The following is a 20821-nucleotide window of genomic DNA, read 5'->3' on the forward strand; positions in this document are numbered from 1 at the left end:
TTGATAGGTATTGGAAATGGTCATCTTCCTGTTGTATCCGAAGCTCTACGACTTGGCATGCTTGCCTTCTTATCCACACTCTCACGTAGCCCGACACGGAAGGCTTACCTACCAATCTTCGCCTCGCAGCTTGAGGAATGCTGTTTAGCCATGAAACAGGAGCAAGATCCCCACAAGCCATTGCTTATTTGGCTGATGTTGATGGGATGCATCTCTACTATCGACACATCCGGCTGGATATCATCAGCATGGAGTTCTTCTGTTCCTACAGACCTATCTTGGGAAGCTGTACAAAAGGTGGTTGTCGAAATTCCATGGATCCATATGATACACGACGAGCCCGGAGAACGAAACTATAGGCACCTGCAAGCTCGAAGGGACGACTGTGTCTCGTAGTTCAACCATACACATAAACTCCAAATCTACCCCAGCCCCGTCCCCATGGACAGAGAGTCCTAGATCGTCGATGAAAGGAAGCTGTGGAATAATAGTAGTTATAGTCATATCTGGGCCCGGAGTGACGATTTAGCGACTCAGTTTCAGTTTTACGTAAATATTCAACGAAACTCATATAAATCACGATGAGCTTTCCACCTATAACGAATAACTGTAACTGAGTATCGGTGTTCTTGAGTTGATATCTATCTGACCTATTACCTGAAAGGAATACGCTCCCCAGTCACCTGTGTAGGTTCTTGATTACTGGACCTGAAGTAACAGCCATCACGATGAGCTGATTGATTGTACCGTCCCGATCTTGGCATGATCTCACCCCAGCTCGCAAGACATTCCCAGCAGAACTCATAGCGGCATAGCGTACCTATCATTACAGTTAGAATGAATCAACTGGGACTGCTGGTGGGGTGATTCACAAGTCATGTGGAAGCAACCTGGGCCTTTCTGCGTATTGACTCCGCATGAAGGACACTGCTTGGTGTTGGCATTGACCCAGTCTCGAGTCTCACGGAATCGAGGGTCTCCATTCTCCTGCATGCTATCAAACTCCTCGCAGCTCAAATCAACATGCCATCTCACCTGGTGCTGGAAGCACATTTCATAACCGCATTCCTCACAAGAGACGTGGTTGCTCTCGATTAGGTCATGCATCTGTCCATAGGAACAATTGTCGGCAAGACACCATCGAAAAGAAGGCAAATTGCTCAAAGCTTCTAGCTTCAAGTATTCATCGTACCTTTGAGCGTATTAGAGCCAAGCTTTCCTACTCAAACTCAATACTTGAAATAAGTGCTTACCTTAAAAATGTCTCTTGTCGCGAATACAGTTTCACCTCGTCGTATTCAAGTCGCCGATCGCAATCAAAAGAAGGGCAAGTAAGTAGATGACACCCAGTTCTCCCATGTAGATCAAGTTGGGCTTCAATGTAGCTTTCTAAGCACTCCGTGCAGAAGTCAACAGTATGAGAGCACCTCTGGCCAAGCTTGCGTGGGAAAGGAAGAACCTTCCACTTCCAGTCTCCACCATAATCACGGCAAATGTTATTCCATTGCTCCAATACTTCACTAGTGAGATCATAAATAGGTTCAGTGCAGATAGAACATTCAACTGGAGACTGCTCTCGTCGCAGAAGCTGTGTGATAATGGGGACACGGAATACCTCGTCAGTACCATCCTGCTCCGAAATCTGAACGAGCTGGGAAGTCACGTCGTGTGGTAGAACGCTTTCCAGAGAATGTAGTTCTGAGGTCTCAAGACCAAACAAGGGTTTCATGATACCATTCGAAATAAGGTGTTGATGTAGATGCTTGGCCACTTGACGCTCTTTCAAAGTTGGCTGAGGATCAAGAGTGTCGAGTACTGACACAAGATGCTGTGCTGTATCGTATCTGTTCGAGAAGGGTTAACAATTTTGAAGCCAGGCCACTTTATACAGGCCTACATTCTCAGTACGTCACACGCATCCTTGACGTTCGCGAGTCCAAGTAGTCTCTGTAAAGCCCCACGATTCTCGAAAGCGATATTACCCGAACAGACGCCGCATGGACATGGCATCAGAACCGTTGTCCCTAAAATTTCCCACCAAGTTTGCGGTAGACCCTGTATAGACCTGACAACAGATCCAAGATAGCAGACCAAGCAGACAGAAGCAGTGCAGGTGATAGGCGGCCGGAGACATTTGGAAAACTCGTCGACGAAAGGGTATGAACTATTGGGGTTGTCTTGTTCGAATCTCATCTTATGACAAACTGAGCAATGCCGCAGTGACAATGAATCCAGATCTTGCTCGTCAAAGCACTCTTCAAAGGAATTAAACAGGCCTCGAACCTCATCGGCGCTGAGGATACTGTCTAAAGGACTCTTTACATTAGAATCCGCATTCTCAATCTCGGAATTACACAATCCATCCTCTTGAAGTGCGTTGTGATTGCCGTGAATAGACTGTGACCTAGATAGAAGTTTGCTGATCCAGATACCTCTTGGTGTTGTTTCGAGCAATCCTAGCGGATGCCCGACACTCTGCGCTCGCATCTTGTCAAGTTCATCTGCCATTGCCTTTTTTTCGTTGAGACCTTTTTGTATATCTATATTCATTTTGCACATTCTCTGTAGCATGGATATTGATTCTTCGGTCTTTGTTGATATCTGAAGCTTCAGGGTTTTGTTTTCCTCTAAAAGATTGTTGATCGTGCCTTGCAAGTCTTCGATTCGCTGGTGCATTGGATTGAGATTGTCAGCCAGAATATCCATTATGTGCTCTGCAGATACGCTTGGTTCCGAGAGGTCATCATCACAACCGAAGCAAGGAAGCTTCGAGAGCCTCGGGATGTGCTTGGCAATGGACTGAATAGGATGTGGCAGTTGACTTTGACCAGCATCCATGTCTGATTGAATTTGATAGTAGGATGAAATCTCTTGGAAGGGAAAGTGGTTTGCAGAGTGTAAAGAGCAGGAGTTTTGGTTGTAGGAATGTGTAAGAGGGTCAGGATGGATGGTATTCATGGGAAGAGGCCCCGTTCTTATTGTCAAGACCAACGTCACAAGTGAGAACCTCTTCCAAATGTACTGATGGTCAGCTACACGACTGGCAATTGGCCGGTCGCTAAAGCCGGACAAATCCGACTGGATGACAGAGCAGTCGGCCTCCTGCATGTATAGCGGGCCCTTGAAAATGTAAAATGTCGACATGGCGGAGCTCGTTGGTTGAGCTCGAGGATGCATTTCAAACCCCGCACTAGATAACAGTTATTAGAACGCTTATCGTGCATTTCAATGGACGGGCTAAACTGATGTACCTTTGTGTAGCCGATATCTGTGTACTTCACGATGCCAGGCCACAACCCGTCCATGTCTTTATTAAGGGAGGAATGCAAGTCTGTTAAATTTCCAGAATATACGTATCTATTATACAAATCAAACGATGGGGTCTGGCTCATGTTGCTGCAGATGCGGGCTTGGCTACGCAATTGGGTCGAGGTCTACTGCCTGGATCGTGTGATTGCGCCACCATCCTGCATCCGTACTGCCAACACATAATTGACTCTGGAGGCCTACAAAGCGCTGAGGCCCAACATGCAGCTCGTAAACAAATGCCCCATCTCGCCTCCTCCATTTCGTATTTCGCTTTACCCAACTCTGCTTTTCCAACATCCTCTACAATGGTCAAAACCAACAAGAACAGCCCGCGATGCTGCAGAGTATGCTCTCTATCTTTCAAAACCCATTTCCTATTAGCGAAGCATTGTTTAGATGCAGAACATGAAAGCAACCAGTGCTGTGAGTACTGCGTCAAATGGTTTTGCAGCCCGGAAGCCTTGTCCCAACATAATGAAGCAAAGCATGGGAATTTGTCGGCGGTTATACTATCTCAAAACCAAGCGGTTAACGTCTCATCACCTCAGCCTCCGCGACCATTTCATTTCGAAGACCAAAGCTACGAAGGGTTCTCATCACTAGATAATTCAGTTATATACGACCGTCTCATTCGCAAATGCCATTCTTCTGAGCGACTCAAAAAGGAGGGCTATGTGCTGGGGGAGGAAGTTCCAGAGGACTCTCGGCAAGTCGCTATCACGAAACAAACCATTATGGCTACTCACCCGACCTCTCTCGATCCCAAAAGAAAGGCAGTTGCCCTAGATTGCGAAATGGCAGGTATCAGCAGTGGCGAAAGTGAAATTATATCCATCTGTGTTATCGACTTTTTCACTGGCGAACTTTTGCTTAATTCTCTTGTCAAACCTCATGAGCCCATCATTGACTGGCGTACCAACATTCATGGTATAAGGCCGGCGACACTCGCTATAGCCGCATCCCAAGGACAAGTCCTCCGTGGTTGGGAAGCAGCACGACAAGAGCTACTCAAGCATATCAACACAGAGACAGTAATGGTTGGACAATCTCTCCAGCAAGATTTAAAAAGGCTTCGATTATCACATGGAAAGATTTTCGATACCGCTATTCTTACAGCAGAAGCAGTGTTTGGACCGGGCGCTTCCTTCGGTCGTCGATGGAGTCTTCAATCCCTCTGTGCAGACTTGTTGAAATTGCGTATTCGACAGGGCTCCAACACTCACGATGCTTTGGAAGACGCTATGGCGGCACGAGAGATTGCGTTGTGGTGCATATGCTACCCAGACAAGTTAAAGCAATGGGCAAAGAGGGCACTCAAGAAACACAAAGCTGAAAAAGCAAAACGAGCGGAGCGCAAACGAAATAGACGGAGGAATACACATTACCCAACGCCAGTCCCCCATGATGAGTTTGAGGATTATGGATATTACCATGATTATGGTGGCGAAGAGGATGATGAGATGCTTCGATGGGAGGATGTGATAGACTGGGAGATGTGGCCAAAGTCTCCTCCCTCATCTGATTAGCATTGCAAGATAAGCATATTTATTACACTTACAGTTACTGTTTTAACCTTTTTTTTTTTTTTTTTTTCAGTTCAAAGCTAGAAGTCGGGCTTGTTGATGAGGTATACGAGTAAGGTGCTGGAGTGGATGTCCGCTGAAACTGATCTTGCATGTAAAGTGTTATGGCAACAGAGTAGCGAATATGATTCAAGCCGTTTTTTATGCGCTACTGACGCTAGCATCTTTTCCGTGTCGCGAAGGTTTTGTGGGAGTCCTTGTAGAAAGGTTTCCTGAGCATCGTGAAGGCACCTCGGGCGATGAGTGACCAAGGAACCATAAACGAAACTCATCACGTACCAAAATGAGTTGATGTAGTGTCATAATTGAGTCTCGAACTCGACTCCGAGTGGTAGACTATCAATAGCGTCATCTTGGCTACATCCTATCGTTTTATTAGAATGCTAGAACTTAAGAACAGTGAAACTTCCCTTTGAAATTATATTTTTCATTTTCCGCGATTCTCATCCCTGTCCATTATCTAGCCTAAGCATTTGAATGAGTGACAAGACTCTTTACTTAGATACACCTCCGTAGACGCAACTTTTCCAACTGCAGACATGATTTTGCGGGCCTACCAATCGCGCCCCTTGAACTGCATGAGAGAAGAAAAATACCGCGCCATCGAAGCATGTACTCCCTTCTTGTGAATATTACAGGCAAATTGCCAGACAAGCCACATGACACCAATCACCACGCAACTCCTGCCTAATCAAGTAAGCTAAGCATAAAAATGCGGCCCGGGCCTCGATAATTATCACCCCATTCTGCTAGTGCTATATTACTCGCAGCGCAGAAGTTCTGATGATGCCAGGGGTCGGCTAGATAACAACCAAAGAACTTTCACCTTAGTAGAGTAGTTTCTCGAGTCAGCCACCGGTGAAGGCCGCTGATGTCAGCGCTTGCTACAGCGTAAATGGAAATTTTGCAAGCAGTAGACCTAATCTGACAGTCTAACCGTAAGTTATGAGTTCACAATTTGGTTCTTTTGCGAAAATATGTATTCTCGTATTATATAAATGCCTGGGGTTATCGCCAAGAAATGTCAGGATATCCAACTCATCCCAGTCAGTCTCACCAACAACATCATGAAGATCACCGCTTTTACATCTGCCCTTGTTGGCGCTGCCTCTGCCGCCGACACACTCTACCTCGTAAACTCCTGGAAAGGCAAGGAGATCTCCAGCGGAATGGCGTACTACGCCAACGGTCACGACGCAACGGGCGGAACCGGAGGCTCTCGTCCTGATGACTATGTCGACGTCAGCCACGGAAGCCACATCATCTGGGAAGGTCAACCCGTAAAGGGTAAGTTCTTTTTCTTTAATCTAGAAGCACGACGTTAACCGGAAGCGAGGGACCTTTGGCACTGGAGTGTCGTTCACATCAAATATCTTTGCGGATGCGGCCAGCAAGCACGACAATGCCTGGGCTGGCACGGGCACCAATGGATACCATACGTATAACTGCTGGAAGCGCACTGGAGCTGTTGGAAAGCCTGTTGTGTTGTATACTGTTGATGGCTGGACAGTTGAAACTGTCTACTACTGCCGACCCTTTAATTAGAGTCAGATGGCTGGAGTGCTGCCATAGCGACTTTATGAGTCTACTGGCCTTTACTGGCGGATAGCTTCGGTACGACACATTCAAACTATACTTCTTGACCATAGACTTCTGAATTTACCATTATTTCTATAATCTACTACTAGTCACTGTTGTTGACTCTTCTGACTTGCTTCCTTGCTCGCACATTGGACCACTTCACAATGAAACAAGGAAGCCTAACTAGACCGATAATGACAAAATTGGGCCCGTCTTATCTATTAGTCGATATGATCGCCATTGAGTTTCACTGCAACCCATCTGTATGCCTCAGCGAGAAGGAAACCTGACCCAACGCCTGCATCAACTCCCTCTGTGCATCAGCCGGCCACGCCGGTGCTCTCCAAGCAACAAACCCATCCGGCCTGACTAAGGAAGAACCGGTACCATCTACGCCATACAATCTGTTGAAATCGCCTTTCTTGTTCTCTGTAACATCGCTTCCAACGTGCACAAACTCAATCTTAACGTCCGTAGCTGCAGATGCTTCTGCCACGAGCTGGTTCCACCTCTCATCCTTTGATACAACGACCCAAGATGAACCGAAAAGGTCCAAAGTTGAGCTGTGATCACCGTCGAGTGCAACGTGGGGCGCTCTTGTACCTGGTTGTCCATTCCACTCATCCGGCCGCTTCACCGGAACAGATCCATCTGGACCACCGACAATAGTCTTCGAGTTATAGAAATACCCGAACTCCATCGCCACATCGTCCATAATCTCAACATTCTTTCCAGGCCATTCCTTTTCGACGACGTATCGCTTGTAGTCCTCCCTTGCAAAGATCTGGTCATGTCGGACATCTGCGACAGGTCTTCTCTCGACGTCGTACGTATCAAGAATTTCTGGCGCGGATTTGCCGCAAAGCACAGATGCGAGCTTCCATGCAAGGTTATGCGCATCAGCTATACCGGTGTTTGCGCCGTAGCCGCCGCGGTTGGGAGGGAGGGCATGAGCCGCATCGCCAGCGAGAAAGACACGGCCAGAAGAGAACTGATCCGCGATGAGACCGCCGATGTCCCATTTACCAGTAGTGATGAGTTGGATATCTTCATCGGGGAGATCTTGTACACCAGAAGCCTTGCGGACCATGTCGCGCTGGGTTGCTTCATCGAGAATGGCTTCGGGGTCGTCGGCCTCCAGGTTCCAAGCTAGCATCCATCGTCCGCCGCCATAGGTAGTCATGAAAGCCTCGAAACCATCTTCGCGACCTTCGATCTGGAATTGACTGTAGCCGTGGTCCAGGAAATGTTGAAGCGGCTCGCATCTGAACATGATGCTCTGGAGCTTCCGAAGGAGACCGACGCCATGGCGTTGGATACCGAGACTTTCTCTAATACGGCTGCGGTTGCCATCACATGCGACCATGTATTTTGCCTTGACATGGATTTCTTCGCCGTCATTTCCGGTAGCGTTGACTGTAACGCCTTTATCATCTTGACTCCAGCCCGTAACGGTGAAGCCCAGTCTGAGATCTGCCCCAAGCTCTCTTGCTCGATCTCTCAAAACAGGCTCAATGACATCTTGAGCGATAGCAACACCTTCAGTCGGCGAATAGTCCGCAAAGGAAGCTGGTGGACCACCTTTGGACTTTTGCGTCCAGCCTTGTTCTTTTGTCCACTTTCCAGCAAGACTCTCAACCACGATACGGCGAGGAGGACCGCCAGACCATTGAATGCCTTTGAGTTTTGACTCAACGCCAACGGTACGGAAGAGTTCAATTGTTCGGGCAGTGTAGCCAATTGCGCGAGGATGAAGAGAACTACCGGGGTGGCGCTCTATGAGGATGGTGGGGACGTTGAAATGGGAGAGGAAGAGGGCTGTTGAGAGGCCTACAAGGCTGCCTCCAACGATCACAACGGATGTTTCTTCTGTAGTTGGCATGTCGTCTGTAGAAAAGATAAGTTGAGGGGTGGAAGGAGCGACAATGTGATGGGGACAATGTCTCATATATATACTTGTGATTGAAAATGCTGATCAAGGCCCGAAAAGAGATGCTTCGGGTCCGACGATGAGATCGGGCTGGGGACGGGACGGCACAGTTAGTTCGGGACCGGTGCCCCACTCTCGGGATCTAGACAGTCCGGGCTCGGGCTACCAGAAATCGTTCAAGAATCAATGCTCGATTTATCCTTGTTCTAAAAACCTATATTGTACTGTGCATAGACTTATATCTCCTATTTTTGACAGCGAATCTGCTCAAACTTGCTGATGCACCGTGATCGAGTCTTGTGATCGGCCGTGAGCATTATGTGAATGTAGCTCGTAATATACATGCTTCGGCAACTCCACCTCACCTGCATTCGATGCAAGAACGCCATCTGTTGAATGTCTTGAGTTTTGACGGGACTTGCTTCCCCGCATGCCAGTTCCATTTGATGTAGGCTTTGATGGATCTGTGTTCCCGGTTCAGCTCAGTTGCTTCAGGCCGAGCTTCTTCCAGACAAATTTGATGAGCGGATGCATGGTTGGGAGGGAGCAACATATCACAGCGCTGATCAGTCAGTATTGGTTTAATGGCGGTTTGAGGGGAAGATCCATACCGGTAGACCTCCATGCCAGTCCAGATCATTAGATCGACAGTACCCCAAGTTGGATCCGTCAGATCAACGGTGATGACCTTTGTGAGGCGGATGATGGTAACGAAACAAGCACTTGTGTTATCAGTCTAACAATCGCTACTAGAACGGAGCCACTCACACACTACCAAAGACCAACAGAATTGCGATCAAGATCTTATGGTATAAGGGTACCTTCAAAGCCCATATATACGGCAGAGGAATAATCATCAGACCAATATCAGTGACGATACCTCCAATCACGGCCCCAACATAAAATTTGGATAGATCGATGCAATTCTGATTCGTGCCATCCCAGAAGCTAGAAATTGGCCAACATGTTCGAATCGAGGGAACGTACTACGCAATGTCAGCATTAACCTGAGCGTTTTGGTGGTAAGCCTGACCCGACGATGAATTTGATATGGAGAGGTATGAGGTTCTGCACGGAATTGAGATAGCCCACGCAATGATGAAGGCGACAACGCCGTGCAGAAAATATCTCATGGTTGAGACACCGAAAATATGGTAGAAGAACGCTACAAGGGATAACCTCGCGCAGGACGAAGCCGTCGTGTACATGATCTCATTTGCAACGATGGCCTTGAAGAAGTTTTCGATGTTTTTCGGATCGTGCTGCATCACGCAGGCAAGATGTCTCCCCAGGCCAAATCGAAGCCACAGCATCCTTGTGACGGATACCCCGATCATATTGAACTGCAAAGAGTGTCGGACACGTCAACTTCTGGGAGATTTGTGTGACTTACGGCTGCAAAGTATGCAAGCCAATCGTCCCATGATAGTGTCTTGTTTGTCAACCTCGATGAAAAGAACCGACATGGCACAATGATCAATAGGTAAGATTACCTCCAGTGGCAGCCATATTGCTAGGTCATGATGAGAGTAACCCGTTGGAAGAGGGACTAGAGTTTAGTATGGTGAAGGCACTTGGAGTAAGTATGGCATAGCCAGGTGAGATTGTTCATCGGGAGCATTTCCCTTTACGATTGTGTATCAAGTCTGGCATGAGTCGGTCGAAAACTAGGGTATTGCGGGGTTCATGACTCGGCCGCGAGGTTAATGTCGGTATACTATTTGTGGAAAGACCCTTGTTTTGAGAATTCTCGGCTTCTCTTTCAGAGCCGCGGTTTCGCGAGAGCCAGGCTAACTATTGGCATACATAGAAGGGACTTGTTCTACTGTTTCTTGAACAAGGGGCTATAAATCTGCGTTGCGCCACAAACATATCATCTGTGAGGTTGCATTGTCACTCACCATTTTTGCTTTTTATCATGTCTCCAACTATCTTGGCTGTACCCGGTGCATGGCATACGACCGAGTCATTTGAGCCCATAAAGAAGATCTTCACGCAAAAGGGATACCAATTCGTCAGTCAAAACGCACCGGGGTTGCATGATGCGAACGGCACCTGTCAAGACGACGCTGAGTCACTAAGGAGGAAACTCTTGCTCCCGCTGATTGAGGATGGCAAGGATATCGTCGTGTTGATGCATTCTTATGGCGGGATGTATGGTTCACAGGCTGTTCAAGGCTTAAGCAAGAAAGAGCGGGAACAAGCGGGTAAGAAAGGTGGTGTCATTGCCCTGATCTACGTCTCGGCTGTAACACCCATCGAAGGAAAGACAACGTTGGATATGATGGGAACAGATGCAAAGAATCTCCCTCCATGGGTTGATTACAACGTACGTGATTCAGCATGCCCTGTTCTGCGACGCCACAGACTAACAAACTCTAATTATTCCAGGAGACAACGGGCTGGGTCAAGTTCACAGGAGCAAAGGATACAATGTATCACGACATTCCAGACACAGAAGCAGAATATTACATCTCTCTGATCAGAGATCAAGCGTTGAACAGCATGAACACGCCGATTTCTTATTCTCCGCTTACAGATGAGAATTACAAGGGCAAGGCATGGTATGTCATCTGCGGGTCTGATCGTGTTGTGCCCCCGGCGGGACAGGAGATGTATGCGGCTGTAGGAGGGATCGACAGGAAAGTGACAGTTGAGAAGGCGAGCCATGCCTTCTTTGCTACTGCGGCTGAGGAGACTGTCGACGCGATCCTTCAGCTGGTGGAGATCTGAAAGTGTCTAATCACGCACGTGTGAACTCGTGGCTTTGTTGCCAAGAAGCTGCCAATGAAGTATGAGGAAAAGAGCTGCCAAGCTAGCCAAGTTAGCGATATGGTAATTGATGCCCTTGTCTGTGCACTTTTGACGTTGTCTCCTGTCTTTGTCAGGATTGGTTTCATTGTGACAGGTTCCAATGCCGGGCCGACAGATACGATACGATAAGATAAGTGGTCGGTAACCTCAACTTGGATAACCGAAGACATAGCCGGAAACAAACGGCTAACATTGCATCAAACATTATAAGTGGCAGTCAAATCACATATGGTACCCAAAAAGAATTTAAGACTAGTATGTAATCTGAAGCCATATGCATTGCATCTTACACGTTCTGTAATAATGTCCGCTGTAAAATAAATGCGCTTAAACTTGACGATCTCCACCAGGACGGCCCACCAGTGGAGTAAAGTGACTCCAAGCCTTCAATCTGCCCTGACTTCATTGCTTATTGAAAGATACACTCCAAGTCCCGAGATCACTTCTGTCCATCCTCATTTCCCCAGCTCATGAGCTTTATCAGACCAGGAGATGAGAAGCTTCTGGAGTGTACTCTGACTGGGCATCATAACACTATCCTTCCTAATTCCATTCTCGTAAGCCATGAAAAAAGGGACACCTTGAACGTCAAGCTTTTCGGCAAGATCGGGTGCGTCGCCGATATCGAGTTTAGCGAGGACGAATAATTCCGAATTGTAGGGAATTTGGTTGGAGAGTCTGTCGTAGATAGGGCTTATGGTCTAGCTGAGGCTAGCCCATGAAGTATACGCATTGATGATGACGACTTTATACTTCTTAATGAGTTTCTCGTAGTCGTCTTGGCTTTTGATTTCGGTGACAGGCATTATGAATTTGGCTTGGCTGGGATTGAATAACTATAGAGATAGATAGTGGGGTGATTTGGACACGTTGCCGAAGATGAGAGAGTTGCAGATTATAAGTGGTTTTATCAGCCACCGACACATCCGACAAGAGACCTCAAGAGGAGACACTTTGTTATCCAATTGGATGTCATGTCACTGTACTTTCGAGACCATCACCTCCTTGCATTGGAATGCGTCATGCATAGAAGCCAATCAGCAAGACGATACCGAGTGGCTGGTTCGGTAGTTGAACTATGAATGGCACTATTGGCACGGAGTGTCTAAAGTGGCATGTCTCTCGGGATCTAGAACCATGCGCCCCAGATTCCATTCTCGGAGTGCTTCAACGTCGTGCGATCGAAGGAAGTCAGAAACCTTCCTGGTGAAGACAAGCGCCATGACATGGGTATACTTCCATCTTGTCTTTTGAAACTACCCACGCTATTTCAGTTCATTGCTTCTCCAGTGTCTTCCAGAAGTCGCCGATGAGTTTAGCGACATCTTCAGCCTGGTCCCTGACAACACTATGAACAGCCTTTGGAACCACAAAAACATTCTTGAATCCATGCGTATTAAGTTGTTCCTTACTACACAGGCCATCCAGCTCTCCAAGCACAGCGAGCGAAGGAATTCCAGTCTCGGCCGCCTTATCAAAGTGAGCATACGAACCCATCACACCGCCGTCTCTAAAGATCGCAACAACCGAAGCCGTATGTCCTGGGTGTTCGCGCATCTGCCACTCACGCACAGCCTCTGCAACAATCTCACCACTGGCGACCCTTTGCTTCCAATCCGCCGGTACAACGAGATCTCCACCCTCGAGAATGTTCAAGACGCACTTCTTCGCAGCAGCGTCGTCGCCTCCTTGAAGACAGGCCTGCTCTTCGGGTGTGAACATGGACATTTCTAGAAGTCCTGCGGGCGCGACGAGAGTGAAGCTTTTGACGCGCGAAGGTCTGGATGCAACGTAGCTGACAGTAGTGGCTCCGCCGAAGGAAAAGCCCACGAGATGAGCAGACTGCCAGCTCAGGTGATCCAATAGGTTGTCAATAAGCTCGTGGAATAGCGATGCTTCGTGCGGAGCAACGGGTGTATCGCTCAATCCGTGGCCCCAGAGATCAATCAGTACCAAATGCGCAGCCGGGAACGATTTCTCGAGAGCGCGGGCAAGGGGCAGCATGCCTAGCGCTGGGGTCTGAACACCATGGATGAACAGTACTTTGTCAATCTTGGTGTTTCCATCGTTGGATGAAGGTTTGATCTCGTAATAAGCAGCCTTGCCGCGGGGAGTCTGAAGGAATTGGGCGGCTGGCAGTAGTGCTCCGAATGTTTCGACGAACGCGGACTCTGTCGGCCCCGCAACAGGCGGCTGAGTCTCGTAAGTCGCCCCTGGGCGCGATATAACAAGATCTTGTGTCATTTTCAACGCTTTTCTGATGATACGTGGTGAGAGGGCATTGTGCTGGCAATGCGGCTTTTATGAGGCCCGTCAAACCAAGTGGAGTTTTGATAAGGGACCATGGCGGTCTAGAACACTGAGCTTACCATGATCCTTCTGAGATCTTTTACTACCACCTGCCTCGATAGGATGAATTAACAACTAGATTTATCTCGTCGCAGGGAATGGTTTCATCTATGGTATAGGTTGGCCTGTGACAGGTTTTCATGACCACGTCGACCGAGATCATGATGATCTGGCAAGTGAAGTGGAGCATTTACCGGGCTAGTCGGATCAGTTCCGACTGTTGATCCCTGGAGAAAAATTGAGTCACCCCGGCCTCGGAAACAGACAGCTAGGTATCAATTCCATGCTGCCCAATATCGAGCAGGTTATCTCGTTGTCCTTTGTCTGAACCTCAGTCTTCTGTCACAAAACTTCAAACAAGCAAGAATTGGCAGCGTTCTTCATCATGTCCGAATCTTCAGAATCCGCGCCGAAATACCGCATCCGGCCCGGAACCTTCTTCGATGTTTCAGCCACGACACGGATCTATGCTGCAGCGTTCAGCAACGAACCCTTAATCGACTTTTTCTTTCCTACCAGGCGACAGGATCCTTTGTCCTTCTACGCTTGGTCTTGTCGACGATTTCAGCGTCGGTATTGGACGCCAGGGTATTCACTGAGTGTCGTGGTTGATAAGCATGATCATCCCGTCGGCCTATCGTGGTGGAAGCGACCAACTGAGCCTCTAACACTGCTTCAAAAACTCCTCTCTCCTTGTAGGTTTTCGTGGTTCGTCTCTCTCGTATCTTTGCTAATCCTATCAGCGTTCTGGATCGGTTCAGTCGTCAACGGATTTCTCAATCTTCAAGAATATCTCTTCCCAGTCCAAGGTCTCAACAAGAAAAACATGGAAACCTTTGAACAAGCATTTTCTGCTGTTGAGCCGCATGTTCTGAACACCCCACAAAGGCAAAACGCGCATTACCTCTCTCTGTTGGGCGTCGATCCTGTTCTGCAAGGAGAGGGTCTTGGCAAGATGTTGCTTGAAGATGGCCTTGAGAAGGTAGATGATGCGGATTCAGCGGCTTGGCTTGTTAGTCTGGCGGGTCTGGAGGAGCTTTATGCGAGATATGGGTTTGTCGAGGAGACAAAGGTTGAGGTTGAAGGGCTGCATGATTGGAAAGGTGGTATGGTGATGGTTAGAGATTGATCGGTTTCTGAGGGCAAAGGGATAACGGCACGAATATCGTGGGTTCTCTTTATTTGTATTGTTTATATGCCATCTATTGCTGAGAGCAGAGACAACCATCAGAATGGTGTGCAACCAAGACTGGGACCTACTGAAACGAGGCTGGCGGGAGCCCAGGATGCTTAAGTATGTTCTATACTTCATCTAGAAGACACTGCATCAAATACGTGTAAGTAGGTCTCCTGGAGGAGGAACATATTACCCGAGTTGGTTCGCCGAAGCGGCACCGAAATAGCCCGTAGCAGCTAGTTCACACATTGTATGGCGATCACGTTTAATCCGAGATCTCCGAAGAGCTTACGAGTATGTTACGTGTGGCGAATAGCCCTTCTCAACGGTGAAAGATATAAGCCCTTTCCCTTTGCGCTCTCTCATGCCGACTTCAACCTTCAGCACGTTATCAAACAATTTATCACTACAATGAGTATCACACTGGAGGAGCACTTTCTCTCACGAGCAGCACACTCGTCGGTAACAGCTACAGATGACCCAATTCGTGGGTTTCCTTCCAGTATCATCAACAAGCTAACTGACTTCGACGATAAACGAATCAAGAACATGGATGAGAACAATGTAGCGATTCAAGTCCTGTCTCACACTCCAGCGAACTTTCTCACAACCGAGACAATAATAGCTGGTAACGATGAGCTTGCTGCAGCTGTTCGAGCGAACAAGTCTCGCTTCGCTGGCTTTGCGTGTCTTCCGATGGATGATCCCGTGGCAGCAACTCACGAGCTTGAAAGATGTATCAAACAGCATCGTTTCGTCGGTGCGCTAATCGATAACCATTCCAACGGCAACTTTTACGATGGTCGCGAGTACGATATTCTCTGGGCAAAAGCTTTGGAGCTAAATGTGCCGCTTTATATACATCCCGCGTGGCCGAGCCAAAAAGAAAAAGAGGCTTTGTACTCGGGCGGTAATCTACAGTCAGACAGTAACTCGGCCACCGCACTTGGCGCCTTTGCTTTTGGATGGCATGCCAGCACTGCGAACACTATCTTGCGCCTGATGGCCAGTAACATTTTTGACCGCCACCCGGAGCTCAAAATCATCATTGGTCATTCTGGAGAACTCATACCATACATGTTTGACCGTATCAACAAGGCCACTGCATTCTTTGGCATGAAACGTGGGTTCGTCGAGGTGATGCATAATAACATCTGGATTACGACTTCTGGAATGTTTGATGTACATTCTCTGCGGTGCCTGTTGGGAAACATGCCTCTGAGTCAAGTCATGTTCAGTGTTGATTACCCCTTCAGTGATAACAAGCTTGGAAAGGAGTATTTAGAGACGATCAGGAGGGAAGGGATTCTTGACGAGGATGGGATTGAGGCTTTCGCTTCTGGGAACGCGAGAAGGTTGTTGTTCCATCAAGACCGAGAAAACGATATAGCTGCGTAGGCGCTCAAAAGAAACAAGGTTATTGTGAGACAGAAGCGCCGCGAGTACGGAGTACCAGCAGGGAATTTCCCCCGTAGCCCGACTCGAAGGCAAAGACAACGGGCGCACCAGTGTCAATAACATGCCAATGCTATCTTGTTCGTGAAATCAATTATGTTTACCAAGATTTAGTATGCTGACATAGCATCATCAATGCCTCGCTAGTCCTTAGCAAGCAGCGCATATCCTCAGTGTTCATATAGCGTCGCGCTGTGCCATTTGAGACTACCTCAGCGCTAAGCCGATTTAAAACACAGCCACGTCATCCAATCAATTGCCAGGTTTAAATACGACACAGCGCCCATTTCTTGTTTATTCCGGATCAACCGCCACAATGCCCAGAGCTCACGACCATTTTCACGGTCGGCATTACCACGCTGAGCGCACAACTGGCCCTGTCAAGGCGCTCAATCCGACGAAGAGATATCTTGTCGCCGACAAGAAGACACCCAATGCCGAGTCTGACACTGGAAAAGAATCTCGTCCGAGTGCTGAGAGCCCCGGGGTCGCGTATGTCTGGAGGAGTCGCGATAACAGGAAAGGACGACATGCGCTGGCTATCAGTGTTGATCCTCACAAGCATGAAGCAACAAAAGGACCGAGGCCGTCCAATTCGTATCATCAGACTCTCCGCGGTATCTTGAAGATGTTTCTCAGATACCCTGTCTGGGATGTATCGTACGATGTCGCAGTCGTCTTCACAATAGGTACTCATCACCTCATCACCCAAAGCAGCAGCTAATGACTAGAAGGGTCGATTATCTGGGTAATTAATGGCTTCTACTCTTTTCTCCCCGTTCTCAACCCTTCAACCAAGGTGTCTGATTGGGCCGGCGGATTGACAGCTTTTATCGGCGCCACGGTTTTTGAGTTTGGTTCATTCCTACTGATGCTTGAAGCCGTTAATGAGAATCGATCGGACTGCTTCGGTTGGGCCGTTGAAGAGAGTGTAGATGGGATGCTTCATCTCACTCACGAGCATAACTGCAAGCATGCACATGCACAAAAGGGGACCTTTGTAAAGCAAAGTTCTAGATCCTTGGGTAATAATGCAGCGGATTCACCGGGGAAAGACCGCATGTGGTCTTGGTGGCCGACGTGGTATGAACTACGAACGCATTATTTCTTCGACATCGGCTTCTTGGCCTGTTCTTCCCAAACATTCGGCGCCACGGTATTCTGGATATCAGGCTTCACAGCCTTGCCGCCTATACTCAACAATCTCTCTACACCAGCTGAAAACGGCGTGTACTGGCTCCCTCAGGTGATTGGCGGCACGGGCTTCATCGTCTCAAGTATCCTGTTCATGGTCGAAGTTCAGCCGCGATGGTACATTCCAGCGCCGGGGGTACTAGGATGGCATATCGGACTATGGAACTTGATTGGTGCTATTGGCTTTACTCTTTGTGGTGCGCTGGGCTTCGGCATTACGCATCCGGGTGTTGAGTACGCGCTCACGCTCTCGACATTCATAGGTTCATGGGCATTCCTTGTAAGTCTGACGGCACTCTCTGAGACATGGGACTAATGTGAGATTCCAGATCGGCAGTGTGATACAATGGTATGAGAGCCTGAATAAATATCCTATCTGGGTAGATCAAAAGATCGAGAGACTTGGACAACGAGAGAGCTAAACATAATACCCTTTTCCTACCTATTTACAATTTTTGTTGGCAATAACAGATATCTTCCTAGAGTGGCTACGGCTACCATTTTATACGCGACTAATCTTTGCTAAAGTCAAACAGCTGAATGCCGACCCCCACATAATTTTTACTGAAAATACCCCGATCCATCGCATCAACAAATACCTTGAGCCCCGCCCCTCGATTCTCCTCCAGCGCCTGAAGGGGCAATTTAACAGGCTTTGTGAGGCGCCGCGCGTTTTCAAGAGGATCAGCTATGGGCTCCTCACGTACACAATATCCCCAGGCCGGACTCTCTCTCCCATCTCGCGCAATAAACTGTAATCCCGTCAAATCTCTGTAGTCACCAACCCAAGCCTGAGCACACTCAAGATACGACCCTTGGGCATCCCATTCATCCTCGATATAGTGCGGCTGCTGTTCCAGTTCCTCATCTCGACGACTTCCCTTCAGTTTCTCAAATATCCACATGTAGCGAATTTGAAAGGGGACAACAGGTTCTCAATAGTCTGTACTTTATTAGATTCCATATGGCGGAACATGGCCCTCTACCAAAGCTAACTGTTATACGTGAATCCAGCTGACGACATGTCCAATTCTAAATTTACGTCTAGCATCGCAGTGTCAAGCCACGATGATAGATCATCTCCAACCTGAAATTGTTCAAGTCCACCAAACTCCCAACACATTTCAGTTTCCACGGTCTCTAACCAATTGCAACTTCCAGACCCGACACCTAGCCCACCCAGACCATCGCTCGAGATGGCTGGAGCCGCTTTCATGCTTTGCTCGGTGTAGCTTGCCATTGTTACCCTTGCTGTGGCTTGCAATCCAGCCTGTTGAACTAAATCCCGACGGATATATCCGAAGTGAGGGATTGCAATCCTATTTGGTAGTTTGCTTGATAAGCTTTCGTCACTGTCGACAGCAATACCCGTCAATATGTCAAGCATCCTTCGACATTGACAAGCAACCTTACATCCCGCCTTCTCTTCCCTTTCAAATATGCCTTGAACTTGTGCAATCAGGTTTTGATCCTCGTCTGGGACCGGAATGATGATCTCGTCTGACCGTGGTTGCGAAAGACATAGGATTAGAGATACGCAAGCCATGAATCCGACAAAGTCGCTTGTTTTACAGTCAAAGATACTAAAGCCCTCAATTTGAGTACGCAAAAGGGTAAAGCGTTTGAGTAGTTGCCGAGAGGCTTCCAAACATGCCAGTCTGTGAGAGCCTCGAGGAGGTGTTGACTCTGCACCGACGATGAATGGCAAATGAAGGTTGATTCTGACATGAAAAAAGTAAAAGTGCAATAGCAAAAGATTTCTCAGCTCATCCGTCTCCGGATGGGAGTTTGGCAGTGACTGGGGTAGATCCCACCAGCTCAACGGCATAGAAGAGGCGATGGTATCCATTTGTTCGTCAAGAAGCATTGAACTTGCAGAAGATGGCTTCCTAGGCATCATGTTACGGTCAATGATCTTTCCTGCAATCGAAGCACACCGCAGAACGAAGCGCTGCTCTGGGTATACAGGCACGTTAGATGGTTCGACGGTTGGACCAAGATGAGCGTCGTTGAAACCATATGGAAGGCCAAGAAGAAGGCTTGAGAAGCGATCTCCGTGGTAAAAAGCCCACCAGATACTCTTCAGACGAGGAGACACCACTTCCCGTCTATACAGGCCCTATGATACTGTTAGAGTTGTGGAAACTAATTGTATGTAAGATAGAATTACCATAACTTCTGAAATAGCAAGACCTTTTCTATACATCATCCAAGACTGTCGAGGTTGCCCAACATCACTGTAGGCTTTAGCCAGCAATAAAAGAAGTTCCAATGCCTCCGGAGAGTAACAGTGCGCAGAATCGGGAACGGCCAGCCTATCAACGAGCCCGTATAGATGATTGCTATGCCCCGTGCTACGAGCATAGGCAACAACAAGCATGCCAAGCTCAGCAGGGTCACTACTCGTATAGACACGGGCAGCAAAAGCGGCCAGGTCTTCGTAAGATCCCTGGCAAATGACCTCAACCTTGTGACGGAAACTGCTCCACCAGGCCCCATTCTCAGACAGGGTAGATAACAAGACATCATATTCTGGTAGAAGAGAGCGAAGTTTTGAGCATGCTTCACTCGAGCTTTGCGTGTAGAGCGGCGGACTTTTGTGAGATGTAATTTCGTGAACAGGCCTGGCAATCTGACGAGTTTCTACCGATCCCTTGAAAACAGTCAGCAAACTGTGATGAGCGAGCTTAACCTTCCGACATACCTCGGCGCTGTTGAGCATGGACACAAATGGGGCTCTTTCATCTGCCTCGACTGACTCATCTTCAGTATTAGCCCTTTCATGGCTAATGGTCGCCTCATGTGTTATAGCGTGATTCCTAACCATCTTTTCGAGAAGAGTGACCCTCTGTTGCAAGCTTACACTTTCGGTGTTAATATTGCTCTCTTCCACTGGAGTCATGTCTCGTTGATCAAGACAGCGGGAACCACGAGCAGCACATGGGATACAAGGAGATGAAGTTCCAGGATGGAACTTGCACTTTATCTTCCTCCTTCGACCTCATGTAATTGTCAGTTTGGGATTACTCAACATGCTGATATTCTGATTGACGATTGTCCCGCAGCATATGGAAACAATTTTCTAGATATATCCTGCTGGCCTGTACTAGGTTCGTAATGTCTACCCGGAGGCACCAGATTCATTTTAAATACAAATCAGTATTGATGACTCACATTCGCTGCAGCTATGCGTCCCCTTTCTCATCTTCCGTCTAGCCGTAACGGGCTGTGACATCGCCCTTGGGGCTGCAGCCGTGGCGGACATGGTATATCTAGTAGACCGGAGAGATTCACGTGGTTAGGGTCTCTTTCGGCCGAGATTCTCTTAGTTCCAGGTGATCAGGGCTGTCGGATGGGCCGAAACGATGCGTGAGCGATAATCGGTCAGCGAGACAGCTCATGGTGAGACGGACGAGTTTGGTCCGCATC

General features: G+C 48.1%; 9 protein-coding genes across 9 annotated transcripts; 6 read left to right on the plus strand and 3 right to left on the minus strand.

Annotated features, from left to right (window-relative positions):
* Window positions 1-4043: 4043 nt before the first annotated feature.
* On the plus strand, window positions 4044-4835 carry J7337_011045 (uncharacterized protein; the record flags this gene model as incomplete). The annotated part of the gene is made up of 1 exon (XM_044828596.1): window positions 4044-4835. The coding sequence occupies one exon, from the start codon at window positions 4044-4046 to the stop codon at window positions 4833-4835; it is 792 nt and encodes a 263-aa protein (XP_044677150.1).
* A 1124-nt stretch (window positions 4836-5959) lies between these two features.
* Window positions 5960-6437, plus strand: J7337_011046 (uncharacterized protein; the record flags this gene model as incomplete). Its single annotated transcript, XM_044828597.1, has 2 exons — window positions 5960-6179; window positions 6229-6437. The coding sequence occupies 2 exons, from the start codon at window positions 5960-5962 to the stop codon at window positions 6435-6437; spliced, it is 429 nt and encodes a 142-aa protein (XP_044677151.1).
* Window positions 6438-6720: 283 nt separating this feature from the next.
* Window positions 6721-8355, minus strand: J7337_011047 (uncharacterized protein; the record flags this gene model as incomplete). The annotated part of the gene is made up of 1 exon (XM_044828598.1): window positions 6721-8355. The coding sequence occupies one exon, from the start codon at window positions 8353-8355 to the stop codon at window positions 6721-6723; it is 1635 nt and encodes a 544-aa protein (XP_044677152.1).
* A 1966-nt stretch (window positions 8356-10321) lies between these two features.
* Window positions 10322-11136, plus strand: J7337_011048 (uncharacterized protein; the record flags this gene model as incomplete). The annotated part of the gene is made up of 2 exons (XM_044828599.1): window positions 10322-10732; window positions 10795-11136. The coding sequence occupies 2 exons, from the start codon at window positions 10322-10324 to the stop codon at window positions 11134-11136; spliced, it is 753 nt and encodes a 250-aa protein (XP_044677153.1).
* A 536-nt stretch (window positions 11137-11672) lies between these two features.
* On the minus strand, window positions 11673-12023 carry J7337_011049 (uncharacterized protein; the record flags this gene model as incomplete). The annotated part of the gene is made up of 2 exons (XM_044828600.1): window positions 11673-11895; window positions 11947-12023. 2 exons carry the CDS (start codon window positions 12021-12023, stop codon window positions 11673-11675), a joined length of 300 nt encoding a protein of 99 aa, XP_044677154.1.
* Window positions 12024-12492: 469 nt separating this feature from the next.
* On the minus strand, window positions 12493-13461 carry J7337_011050 (uncharacterized protein; the record flags this gene model as incomplete). The annotated part of the gene is made up of 1 exon (XM_044828601.1): window positions 12493-13461. The coding sequence occupies one exon, from the start codon at window positions 13459-13461 to the stop codon at window positions 12493-12495; it is 969 nt and encodes a 322-aa protein (XP_044677155.1).
* A 490-nt stretch (window positions 13462-13951) lies between these two features.
* J7337_011051 (uncharacterized protein) lies at window positions 13952-14695 on the plus strand (the record flags this gene model as incomplete). The annotated part of the gene is made up of 2 exons (XM_044828602.1): window positions 13952-14261; window positions 14310-14695. The coding sequence occupies 2 exons, from the start codon at window positions 13952-13954 to the stop codon at window positions 14693-14695; spliced, it is 696 nt and encodes a 231-aa protein (XP_044677156.1).
* A 103-nt stretch (window positions 14696-14798) lies between these two features.
* Window positions 14799-16141, plus strand: J7337_011052 (uncharacterized protein; the record flags this gene model as incomplete). Its single annotated transcript, XM_044828603.1, has 2 exons — window positions 14799-14860; window positions 15079-16141. The coding sequence occupies 2 exons, from the start codon at window positions 14799-14801 to the stop codon at window positions 16139-16141; spliced, it is 1125 nt and encodes a 374-aa protein (XP_044677157.1).
* Window positions 16142-16514: 373 nt separating this feature from the next.
* J7337_011053 (uncharacterized protein) lies at window positions 16515-17708 on the plus strand (the record flags this gene model as incomplete). Its single annotated transcript, XM_044828604.1, has 2 exons — window positions 16515-16887; window positions 17236-17708. The coding sequence occupies 2 exons, from the start codon at window positions 16515-16517 to the stop codon at window positions 17706-17708; spliced, it is 846 nt and encodes a 281-aa protein (XP_044677158.1).
* Between the last annotated feature and the right edge of the window lie 3113 nt (window positions 17709-20821).

The sequence above is a fragment of the Fusarium musae genome, chromosome 8 (assembly GCF_019915245.1).
Source record: "Fusarium musae strain F31 chromosome 8, whole genome shotgun sequence".
NCBI classification, from domain to species: domain Eukaryota; kingdom Fungi; phylum Ascomycota; class Sordariomycetes; order Hypocreales; family Nectriaceae; genus Fusarium; species Fusarium musae.